General features: G+C 40.2%; 1 protein-coding gene across 2 annotated transcripts in view; it reads right to left on the bottom strand.

The window, feature by feature from the left end:
- Positions 1 to 12891, bottom strand: part of lig1 (ligase I, DNA, ATP-dependent) — a 79263-nt gene that overhangs the window by 62196 nt on the left and 4176 nt on the right. For both annotated transcript variants that reach the window (XM_077615979.1, XM_077615978.1), the window contains 13 exons: positions 10902 to 11081; positions 10730 to 10835; positions 10569 to 10655; positions 9305 to 9361; positions 8983 to 9041; positions 8614 to 8727; positions 8356 to 8522; positions 7287 to 7363; positions 7125 to 7216; positions 3777 to 3876; positions 3441 to 3526; positions 2579 to 2694; positions 255 to 350 (listed from right to left, as the gene is read on the bottom strand). In XM_077615979.1, the coding sequence (XP_077472105.1) occupies positions 255 to 350; positions 2579 to 2694; positions 3441 to 3526; positions 3777 to 3876; positions 7125 to 7216; positions 7287 to 7363; positions 8356 to 8522; positions 8614 to 8727; positions 8983 to 9041; positions 9305 to 9361; positions 10569 to 10655; positions 10730 to 10835; positions 10902 to 11081 (1337 nt within the window). The remainder of the gene's footprint in view (positions 1 to 254; positions 351 to 2578; positions 2695 to 3440; positions 3527 to 3776; positions 3877 to 7124; positions 7217 to 7286; positions 7364 to 8355; positions 8523 to 8613; positions 8728 to 8982; positions 9042 to 9304; positions 9362 to 10568; positions 10656 to 10729; positions 10836 to 10901; positions 11082 to 12891) is intronic.

Below are 12891 nucleotides of genomic sequence, written 5' to 3'. Positions count from 1 at the left end.
GCTGTTTTCCTTTTGCCGCAAAACCCGCATGAGGGGGCCGCCTGACAGTCGGCAAACATCTCACCCCTAGAAGGCCATTAAAAAAATTTATATAATGAAAAAGAATAAATGCAAAAACCTTCAAGTCAGTAATAGACAAGGAAAACCATCCCTAGCATTAACAAGAGGGTTACCAGCTTAGTACAAATTTCATGACATTTAAACTAAAACGTCACTTAAGTTGGCACATTGATAATGTATTAATAACGTATTACCTTGGGGATTCGTGAGATAATGTCAGGGTACTTGCTGGTGTTGTCTTCCTGGTTTCGGCTGAATATCCGAACCTCGCCGCCTTCCAGAATGTGAATCTATTGGCAAAAGGGAGGAGGCAAAAAAAAATACATTTATGGTGGTGGCATGACTTGTTCAATCAAAAACGATTTTTTTTATTTAAATATTTAATGTGGCTAAAATGTAGAATTTTCCATACAGGCCCAACCTAATGAAAATATATCAAAAAGGGCTAGTTATTAAAATGACACGACACTGCCGAAAGAAAACTTCAAAGAACACAGTTATTCAAATTTTTACATTTACATATAGAACAGACTTAGGTTGTGAATAAAAATGGCGCTTATAAGACTACAGTGGGGAACAAATACTTGTGTTATAGAAGTGACTGTTGCGCACAAAGACAAAATTTGAACCCGTTTTTTTTATTCATGACAACATAAAAATAAAAACATCAAACATTTTCTTGTGATGTTCTACCTAATTTAATTAGATCCCTCCTAATTTAGCAAACATATGTTTGGAACTCTGTCACTCAGTTGTTGCTGCTCTAAACGGATGTTTTTGGGACAACTTGCTGCTTAGCTCCGGAATAAAAATGAAAACAGCAGAAAAAAGTCGTCTTGGTGGCAGATGCTGCCAAGGATGGAAAGCGCCTCAAACATTCCAGACATTTATAGCTGTCTCGTCCAAAAGACATTTCAGCTCATTTGCCGGCTTTAGGCCGTCTGTTTTTCTCCGTTTTGTGTGCCGAGAGAGGAGCCTAATTGCTACGGGATTTGACGTTTTTTGTTTGGCCACATGCTGGCATCTATAGCGGTGGCTGATCAGCTCAAGAGGCGTACAAGTGGAAACAATCTGGAGCTGGTCTGTGCACTACATAAAAACTCAACACAAAAGGCACAGCTACTGCTTTGCTATTGTTATGAGTCATGGTCGCGCCCGTGACTGCAAATCACGATTACTGGACTGTGAAAGCCAACGCTACGATTGGGAGCTGACATTTTGTTCTACCCCCCAAACAATCATTAGCTACAAAATAGTGACCTTTTTAACCTGGCAATAGATTAATCATTGGCAATTACCCCAAAAAGTAAGACCGTGGTGAAAATACAGACATGAACACACAATGAGGTGTTAAAAAAATCTAATTGAATACACAAAACCTTTTAATCTAAAAATGACAGGCGGTTTGGGTTAGTACAGTCATGCCTCTACTTACAAAATTAATTGGTTCCATATCTTTTTTGTAACTTGAAAATGTTGAAAGTAGAGGTGCCACCATTGGACACAGAATGTTTATATTGTGTGACCAAAAGTAAAATGTACACCAGGATTTACATTTTTGTCTTTTTTATTGATTAAAAAAAAATTGTCACTTACCCCATAAAAGGTTATTTATGTATAAATGAATGTATATTCATTATTTAGAGTACTGAGGCACATATTTGGAATAAAATTACATTATTAGACTAACATGATTAATTATGTAAATGTATAATTTGAGTATACTCAGAGTATGTCAAACAAAAACTAATATTATTAGCTCTTTAGAAGACGTTTATTGCGGAATCAGCAAACGACAACACGAGCAGGTAATAGTGCCAACATCAATCCTTGAGATCTCCACGTCAACACTGACTGACGACACAACAGATGTCCACTCCGCATCTCAATTACTTCCCTTTCCTCCCGCTCTGTGATCAATGAGTGTCGACGTTGACGAATGAACCCGCCAAATATGCACACAAACCCTCACTCGACTGATTTGATGGGTGGCTACTCTTGTTGTTATTCACCAGACACTCAACCACTTCCACACCAAGTGACTGCGAGAGGCAAAAAAAAAAAGTAATTGTTTGCTGGATCACGGGTTCCCCCGCTGGCCATTTCTTGAAACAACAACTGCAGAGGACTGAGATGCCTTCTTACTTAAATGGAGCTCAGTTCAAAAGGCTTTTTTATGTGCATGACTGTCCAGAATTAACATTGCAAGCTGGATGGGTTTGCATTACAATCGATATCTCTTTATGCGGACGCCTCCTGCTGTGTTTGACACGTTTGCTTTTCATGTCTTTCTTGACTCTTTCTTCATCGAACCCCCCTGCCCCGAACAAAAACCCTCCCTCACCCTCATCCTTCTCTCAGAAGCGCAGCGCTTTTTCTGCCAGCACGCCCAAGGGAACAGCAGCGCTAATGTTTATCTTGAAAGAATAGGTGTGCAGTAAAGGAACACCCCACTCTAGTGAACAGTGTGTGTGTATGTGCATAAGGAAGACTTCTCATTCACACACACTTAACTTACCTGCGCACGCTCGCCATCATATTTGTACTCGCAGGTGAAAGCCGCCTCGTCGAAGCGTTTCATAACCTCACCAACTCCCTTAGTGGGGTGCGCCAGCATGGGCCTCAGGGGTACACCTGTCACAATGGGACAGTGAAGTGGGGGTTGAAGGAGGTGAAAAGGAAAGGAAGGAGATCATATTCACTTTAGCTCAGGGGTGTCAGACTCGGGTTGGTTCGCGGGCCGCTTTAACGTCAACTTGATTTCACGTGGGCCGGACCATTTTAGATATAATATTTAGATTTTTTTTATATAAATGGATTAAAAGAACTGGATTAAAAGCCCTGAATATTCAGTTTTTATAGATCTAAAACAATGTTTATTTTAGCTTTTTTTATATATTTTCAGATTTTACAAAATGATTTTTGAACTAAAAACACAGAAAAAATTGATTAAAAAATTACAATTATTGATTTAAAAGGGGGGAAATCAGGAAATGTAATATGCATCTATACTGTTCATTTTAATTTGATCCTAAAACAGAAAGTCGGCACTCATGATTTACTTTCCCGGGCCACACAAAATGATGCGGCGGGCCAGATTTGGCCCCCGGGCCGCCACTTTGACACAAGTGCTTTAGCTTATTAGCTGCCATTGGCTGCACGTAGGAAGGATGGCAGTGAATGTAAAAAGGGTACTTCGAGACAAATGGCTTCCATACGATCAATGGCAAGCGCTTAAAGTTGCCTAAGGTACTTTTACATCGTTGTTTCTTATCAAGCTGTGTAATCAGGAATAATTGCTTATCATTATTAGCTGGCCTCCAGCAAACAGATCAATAAACACTCGTGTTATCTCAGCGGCCCCTCGATTGGTCGCCTACCTGGAGTGAGCTTGCAGTGCTTGGGCAGCTGGTCGATGCCTTCTTTGAGAAGGACGGGAATGAGGATGTCGTAGTTCGGCATCTCACTGGGAACAAAACGAGGACGAAATAGAGGGTAGTAAAATGTAGTTGTACAGGTTAATTTTATATTTACCATGAGAAAAGGCAATTTTGGAACAACTGTCGTGACAGTGTTAAATGGTATTGTTTTTTTCCCTTTTAGGAATAAAACTAAACAAAAGCAAAATAAGATTTTTGCATTGTTGACAATAACAGGGGTTTATTTTACACTGGATCCACATGCTGTGTTACCAAGACATTATCATCTGTCCTTACCAGTAAGTCTGCTTAAGAATGAGACTCTTCTCTTCTATCCAAGCACGCCGACTCTCCGCGGTCATCCCTTTCCCGGCGTCTATCACCGCAGGGGAAGCTCCTGCAACAAAAGGCATCACCTACCGTCCATTTTGTGTGTCCAAAAGGCTCGTTAAGTGTCGATACGGTCTGCGAACTGTATGACGCACTAGAGTCGCATCAGCGCTCTTTTTATGGTTGACCCCCGCTATTGTTTACAAGAATTGCGGGGTCCATTTGTGATGTAACGAGCCAACTCGCAGCCCCAGACTGGGATTACATTAGCCGTGTACAATGAGCGGGCAAATGTTTTGGGACGCCTGAGTCACAAGCCATCAGAATAAGCAGTATATAGTATAACTAAGTTAAATTGCAATAGATGTAAATTATTTAATGTGAAGATATAAGTGTAGTGAAAAAGTGTTTGTCCCTTTCTTGATTTATGAGTAAAATTCAGTTACTAAATTAAGTTGAAAAATATTAAGGCACACAACAAACAAAAATCCAAACCTATCTGGCCGTAAGTACACCTTGAAAATAATAATGGGGTTATGCCAACTTTGGTATGTAGGTAATATATTGATATTTTGAAGTATCTTATCAGTATACTCCATATGTAAGTAAATTTAAATGGGCAAACACTCCTGGTCCATGAGTGCCACAGTTCGCAGGGGAAGTCAATAGGCTAACTATCGAAGCCAATTGGTGGGACTATAAAGGCAATTAAAATCTCATCAACGTAGCAAGAGAGTTCAAATGAGGTGCTACCTGCTGGGGTAAATGTGCATTGAGGGAGCATATCTACTTAAGGCAATAATGACGATAGGCATGACTAATTATGATAGAAAGTATTATATAGTATATCGTCATATAGTACAGCAGTGCTGAACGCTTCTATTTTCGACCGTTGAATCTTTATTTGTAAGTACGCAATTGATTTGTTGCATCTCGGACATTGAGCAATTGATAAAATAGCTTTCCCATTTAACTCAGACAATAGTTCTTCAAACTATCTTGGTTTATCCTGATTTATTTGAAAGTCGGCAAACCCATTCTAAGGTGTACTACTAAGATGGGAGTGAAACAGCACGAGGTTTCACTGTGAGATATTTCAAAGCATCTTGGATTACGCTGGAGATGTAACACTCCCTTATTAACCTGCCTGATTAGATAACGATTCAGTTAGAAAATAAACAAATAAATAACAAATATTAAGCGCAACATTTCCGGTGCGGGCTGCAGATCAATGCAAATTTACCCAGCGAGCCCACGGTGTAATTGGCTCTTATTAAAGTCCTGGCAAATGAGCTCTGAATGCTAATTAGCTTGGCGTTAAAACAAGTTAATTGCCTGTGTGCGTGTGATAGCATCTGGTGAGAGGAAGCCCGTCAGGAACAAGTGATGGGGAAAAAAGGGATAAATGTGATTCCTCATCATCACGTTTTGAGTGTTATGGGCATTTAGAAGCAGAAAAAGAGGTACTTCAAAATTCTTCGATGACTCTTGTAAAGGATATTTAAACACCTTTAATGAGCGTTCTATAAATAAAACATGGCCCCTCTCCGACCTCGGAAGCTGCATTATTTAAATTGTGCACTAGTAATGTAATTTGCCCCCCCCCAAAAAAAATATTTAATAAAGTCGTTGAGTGGAGCAGCCGAGAGGAAAATGGAACTCATGTTTCATGCCACGATAAGGGGGACAACTCTCCGGATGATTGACTTCACCCAAAAAGCTGTCCTGACATCACACTCGTATTGAGAGAAATTCTTTCACAAGTGGAAGAAAAAAAAAGCAAAACGTGTTTTTGCTAAGGAAGGGTAAAGCGGAATTTTAAAACTTTTTTTTAATGAATGCATCAGCCTTTGTGTCAAATAGTTTGGCTGGCCTCAAGTGTGTCTTGTGTTTATCTATTTTTTTCTCCAAAAGCACTGACAACAAAGGCAACGCATGGAGATTGCTATCAAGTCATAAGGTGACCATTTTGTACAGTGTACCGACACTGCACTAATGACTTCGCTGGTTGTTAATACCAAAAAATAACAAGCAATATTGCTGAGCCATACGGTGCCTACTTTTCAAGATTTAATTTCCTACCATTAATTGCCCTACCCAAGATACCAGTGATTGCCGCATGCACATTTTAATGATGTAAACATTGTTTGCAAATGTATTAGTTTTGTTTTCATAGCAATGTTAAATGAGGAATTTGTATACTATTGCATTAGCATTTTTTTTTTCGCTGCAGGAATTCACTGACTTAAAATAGACAACCAAGATTTCCGTAAGAATTAGATGGCCAATCCATGTACCGTATTTTCACGACTATAAGGCGCACATAAAAGTCTTAAATGTTCTCCAAAATAGACAGGACGCCTTATAATCCAGTGCGCTTTGTATATGGACCAATACTAAAATTGTTATCAAGATAAAATAAAATAAATCAGTCGATAGGGTACACCATCCTCTACAGCTCTCACAACTACGGCAAGCAGCCCCCGACTGTACTATTTTCCCCGTAGAAAAAGTACTGCGCAGTGACTGCTGGGATATATAGTTCTTTTGTCAATACACCCAATGGATTGTGGCCTGGACATCAACATCAACACAGCTTTACGAAGCGTGGAAGGCAGCACTGGAATAGTTACGCTAGCTACTAGCTAGCTACTATTTGCGAATGGATTGTGGCCTGGAGATCGACATCAACACAGCTTTACGAAGCGTGGAAGGCCGCGCAGGAGTAGTTACGCTAGCTACTAGCTAGCTACTATTTGCGAATGGATTGTGGCCGCCTGGACGAATGTATAAAACTCAGTGTTTTCGGTGACTCATTTGGACATTCGTTCAATTCGGACACAGAAAATGAGGACTTTGATGGATTTGTGGGTGATGATGACATGAGTACATTGTAAAATGGCTAAATAAAGTACAACCGAACTCAGTTTTGCTTCTGTTGCCTTTTTAAAAAGGTGTTTTTAGCGTGTGGGTGTAGCGTGTATGTTTAAGCTGGTGTATGTTTTGCAATGCCTGGCTGCGTCTATAAAAACGGTGCGTCCTTTGTGTGTGTAAAATACAAAAATAGCACTCGTTACTGACACTGCGACTAAAAATACCATGCATCGTATAGTCGTGAAAATACGGTATTTGTCAGGCATGAGAAACATGTCCAAATGATCCTTTGAGGGCTAAATGTTGCCCAACACCTGTTCCATATGCGTAACTAAGCGGTTTTCTTCCATAGATTAGTTTTGATGAATAGATATCCAATCTTGTCTGATGCCCAATTTTGACACGAAGGCTGATACATTGAAAAGACCACCATATTTCTACCTTTCTGAGGTGTCGTGAGGCACACAGCTTGACTCAATGCTGACAGGACACTCTGTTCAGCCAATCCAATCCTCAGCTTCCCCGCTAGCGACCTGTCAATCAATCAGAATTAGTCATGCGCAGCCATTCCATGACAGGCTCAACTCGAGATGCCGTCATCACCTGACGATGTAGCGGGCTTCAGAAAAGCGGCAGGCCACAAAGAGCCCTTTGATGATGTCGATCTTCTTATTCATGGCCTGCGGCGAAAGAGGATGACATTGAGATCCAGACACAAGCGAAGAGAGAAGAGCAAAGACTTGAGGTCAAAGGAAAGGAACAAAACTCAGCGACAAGAGGGAGCTCATTGCTAGAGGGTGCGTTTATCTACTGAAGAACATTTGTCGCATGAGATTTCATCTCAATGTTGCACATCAATCGCTACATCAGACAACTGTTTGTGAAAGCCATTTTCTTCAAAATGCATAATGCCAAAGTTGAATGTGGAACACTACAATACGAGATTCAAAGTCTTATTTGTTTACCTACTAGCACAGTTGAAGTTGCACATCAGTCACAACAGTCGACCGCTAGTCAAAGAATCTGACGTTATTTGTCATAGCTGTCTATTCCATAACTACTCTTAAAAGGTTTTCCTCAGGGTGCTTAGAGGTTTAAATGGGATGGCTGGAATTGAAATTTGATTGAGAGGCCCCAGTGTAAATGGACTGGACGTCCATTAATGGCATTAAAAGAGATCTCAATTAAGAAGCGCAGTTCTTTTTTACTTTGGTTTGGGCAGTCGACTTATCACAATCATTTTGGCAGGGTTAGCATTAGTGTCACAATAACTAGCACAGACCATGAACTTTGAACGTTATATACATCCCGAGTTTCATAGAGTTGTTGACACAAGTGCAGACATTTAAAGTAAAGACCAGTCTCTCCGTAGTTAATCCTCAATGTCACTCACCACAAAATTAAATATCTGTTTTTGGGTTTGTATTTTACTAAATTAATTTCCCTTTATTAATGTGATTTATACGACGATTTATAACATCTGATGGTTTGATTGTGCATTTTGTGGCTTGTGTGACTGGAGCAACTTACAATCCAACAAGTACAGAAAACGCTTAGTGAACAGCTGTCAAGTTATTGCATGTAATAAACTGAAGTGGGCTTTAAAAAAATCCCATTCCTGTGGCTTTAATGCTACAAAAATGCTCCAGTCATGCACGGTTCAGAAACTCACCGAATTGCCGCTCATGTTGGCGATCTCCTTCAGTTTTTTGAAGACGCCTCCCACCGTGAGGTTGGCCGGCTTGAACATGGTGCGCTGGTTACAGCGGGAGCTCTCGGCCACCAGGCCCAGGTCCCCACGCTCCTGGGCCTCAGCCTTGATCTTATCCAGCTGTCGCCCTGGCAAGAACAGGAACTGGGTTCACAACAGATATAGACGTTTTGGAGTTACGTGTGTTTGTGCGTTTTGTTTTGTTTTTTTATTTTTTACCAGTGGCTTGCGCAACAGCTTTCATCAGGACTGTCTCCCCGATGCCAAGCTCCATGCCAAGGTAAGCGGGTCCCAGCTGGTTTAAACTCAAGTACATGCAGCACAGTAGGTCGTCTACACACAAACGCACAATTCATACATCAGAAATATAGGAAAACATATTCAAGGTTTTCAAGACCTCGTATATAAACAGAACCTATCTATTATTGTTTGGGCATTCTGTAGTATGGGGATTCAGATAAAAGCAGTGTGCCAATTCTGCTCCCCACATAAACACCGAAAATCAAACAAACATGAAAAGAACATTTAACAGCAAGCGCTAGACAGGCAGCGATTTACCGCCAACGCCGCAACAAATCGGGAGTTTACCTGGGGAAAGCAGCAGCACTGAGCGAAACAGGTTGGCCAGAGTCTCAATATTCCTCAGCCTGGATACAAATATAAAACAAAAAAAACACCTTTGAGGATATGAACAAGATTTGTCTGTCTGCAGCATTTTTTAAGGCAAACCATCTCATCCATGAGTGTGCTTTGCAATGTGTTGAAAGGCGTGCGAGTTTACTAACTCTTCATAATATTTTTTCCCCATCACTTGTCACTTTGACGTCTGACCTCCCCTCCACAAAAAAGGTTCATGCAGTAAAAAAAATTTCTATAATCCCCCCACCCCCCCATCATGCAGCACTCTCACCTGCCAGACTCTTCTTCGATCCTCTCAAAGGTCCGAGCCACCGCCAGATAAGGTACTCTGGAGGGTTGTAAGACATCGGTTAAGAACACACACTTCTCAAAGTTCTAGCTACATTGCCAAATGAAAGTATTTATAAAAAAAATAACGTAAGTGACTATTTCAGAAAAAAAAACGCATAAAGACCTGACATCCACAATTCACATAGATGGACATCACTTTATATGGTTCATGACAGCCACAATATTAATACTTGGTATACAAGTACGACCTACATGAGCAAAAATGTGATGGCCATATATGTGGAGGGGCCTAGGTCTTTTATATTAGTGCATGGTGGGCTTTTAGGTTTTTCTTGTTCCACCCTACAGGATAAAACAGTGCTATCAAAAAAGTAAAAAGATTTTATGAAGCTATAGCTGCGTTTTAACAATTTATCACATTCATAATCACTGCTATGGAGAATTTGGATTGTACAATCAGGACACCATGCATTTGGATGTGGGGGAAAATTTAAAAAAAAACATGCAACCCGAAAATAACCCACCCAAAGCCAGTGCCCGTGGCTGAACCCTTCATTTCACAAGCGGATGTCATTTCTTTGTTTAGGTTAATTCATTTTATTTTTGAAAGTGATCAGCAATAGATTGTTTTCAGATTCCCAGGGATTTATCAGTAAGTATAAACAATTAATATTGTTTATTTAATTTGCATTTCTTTGTTTAAAAAAAACTTTTTGATTCATTTATTTAACAAAAGATATGGTGGTCTTATCTCCCACCTGGCTTTGCAATTTTTTATTAAATAATTGTGGGTTTTTTTGCTAATTCTTATCTATGATTCTCACGAATAACTATAAATTACATGAATTAACACATAGTTGATTAAAAAGAAAATTAATAACATCATGAATAAAAACTGAAAGTGTGAGCACCACCGATCAATCTCTGTCCTTTTAACTGAGTAAAAAATAAGGAAATGTAGTGAAGTAAGATGGGAAGAAAAAGAGGCAAGGAAAAGAAATATGGGTCGAGGAGACAGTAGTAAGTAATAAATGCAAAAGAGTAAAAACACTGGAGATGATTTAAATGTGAAAAGGTGAATAAAAACAGGCCAAGAGGAAACCGTGAAAGAACGCGTAAAATGCGCATTGTGGAAAAAATTGCAGCGGAGTAAAGTTCAAGTGCATGTAGTAAATGTGCATGAATTAATAAAAAGAGCCAATACAGATTAGTAAATCGTGGGAGAGTAAAAAGTGGGGGCCAACTTTTGTCCCTCCTTCCAGCAAGCATGATCCAGCGGGTGGTAGTTTTTCCTGGACGGGTTGTAGTCCGTATCAGTCAATGTCGATTCTCTGATGAACAAAACCAAAGTTTAAAAGGGGAATAAAATTGGCTTCCTGTTTGCAGCTATTTTCTGTGTACCCACATTTTTGCATCTTTGTCATCCTCCTTGGCTGATGAAGATGTCATCGCAGCCGTCTTCTCTCCTTCCCTCTTTATCTTATCAGTGTTCACTGCAGCCTTTCTAGGAGCTAAAAATAAACATGCTTAAGTAAAAACATCACAAAGATAATTCAAGGCTCTCTTCACATGCTGACCAAAGAAGCTGCTGATTGGAGTTTCCTTGGCTTTCTCTTTTGGCTCTTTCAGGTCTTTGCCGTCATCCTCTCTCTCTTCAACTTTAAGCTTTTTAGCCGACTCCTCCGCTATCTCCTGTTCTTTGTCCGGCGTCTTCACCTGCTCCGCTGCCTCGCTATCGCTTTCTTCCTTGGCGAACTCTGCACACTCAAACACCGACAAAGTCAAAGCTGCGTCAGCCGTGTTGCCTGATGGCGACCCAGCCCACGTGACCACCTTTCACAAGAAGGTCGTGATGGTGGTAATAAAACACTTTGCAGCGCTTGGATTTGGCAGATGTCCGAAACCCTGTGTAGCTTAGTTAGTTCATTGGTTGCCATTGACGACATTAGATATCCAATCCATTTTGACAGGGAAAACTAAGGAATAATGTGCAATATTGGTGAGCCATACTCTCCAAGATTATTTTCCTACCGCCACTCGGCCTTCCCAGGATGGCAGAAAGCTACGCACATGGCTGAAAAAGGCTGTGATTGTCTTACGCGCATTTTAATGACATCATCTTTGTTTACCAACAGAGAAGTGTTCTATAAAGAAAAAAAATGTAATGACTGATATACTAAAACAACATTTGGGGGCCTTTGTGTCAATGCAAGTCTTAAGTTTTAGAGATCCGGTTTCCTCCCACATTCCAAGAGACTTTTATTTATTTATTGTTATATATAACAGGTGAGTGATTAAGAAAAAGTTGTATTAGTCTTTTTTTGCCTGTTTTAGAAAGGTTTATTATCAATGCTGTGATAGCAACTACAGTGGTACCTCGAACTACGATCAGCTCGTGGTACGACGAAAATTTCGATCGAATAATTCGCCTGCGATACGATCAAAATTTCGAGATGCGACCAAGCCAGGTGGCCATGACATGAGAGGCTGTTCATCATTGTAGCGCACTGTCTTTTTTGCCGCATCTCTTTCGTGTATAACTGATATCTACGAGCACTGAACGATTTATTCAGACGAGTTTCGACCAGGAAACGCACAACGCGCATGCGCGGGGAAAAAGAGGGCTTTCTGGGTAATGAAGTATACTCATGCACACAACGCCGATAGGCAATTGCACCCTTTCTCAGAATAAAACTTCATTACCCACAACCAATACGTGGGTATGCTATTGCATTTCCTGTTTTCGCCCTAGCCTGTTAGCTCCCGTGGGCGGAGCGATCGCTAATTCAAGACTACTTCTCGTTGGCAAGTGGTCGTGCGTTATCCTATTGTGAGGACATCTGTGTGCATCATTTTCGGAGTATTTTGAAGGGAATACGTACAACAGCAAACAGCCCATCGATAGCGAATGTGAGGGTGGAGGCGTGGCAAACAACTAACCCGGCCAGAACGAAGGTAAACAAAATTAGAATTCAGTTTTGTGTAAAGTTACATTAAACGTATGTTTGAGTGTGTCTGTATATATTAATCCAAGTTAATTTAAATTTGTTTGTTCGGTTAAGAGTGCGTTGTCGTGGAAAGTCCCGGAACGGATTAAGATCGTATGTCGAGGTACCACTGTACTTCATATTTGAGTATGCAGTAATTTAATATTAAAAGAAAATATATATATAAACCATGGTATCAGTACAGTATCAGCATTAGCCAATAAAATAGAACCAGGAGCCAGAAAATAGTATCAGTGCAACAATAATTTCAAGAGCTGCCAGCCCTCCCATTCAAAATGGCACGGAAATATGAGGAGCTTTTGAGTTTTAGAGTGTTACTTTTATGTATCCATTTAATTTTTTTGCATTTTTGTTACACTACCACATGTGGAAAATGTGTGTAGGTGTAAGAGTCAGTATATAAAATCATGCGAGGGAAAAAAATATTTGACCGAAAGTAGAATAAAAAGTGGAATGAAAAAAATGGACAAGTGAGAGTAGTGAACTCCTGCTACTTGCAGTACAGTATAATACGCAGCCAGGAGGTGACATGGCTGTGTCATCATATTACTGTACGCAA

Source organism: Stigmatopora argus, chromosome 12 (assembly GCF_051989625.1).
Source record: "Stigmatopora argus isolate UIUO_Sarg chromosome 12, RoL_Sarg_1.0, whole genome shotgun sequence".
Lineage (NCBI taxonomy): Eukaryota > Metazoa > Chordata > Actinopteri > Syngnathiformes > Syngnathidae > Stigmatopora > Stigmatopora argus.
Note: the sequence above shows the minus strand (reverse complement) of the source record. Positions and strands in the feature narration are given on the sequence as shown.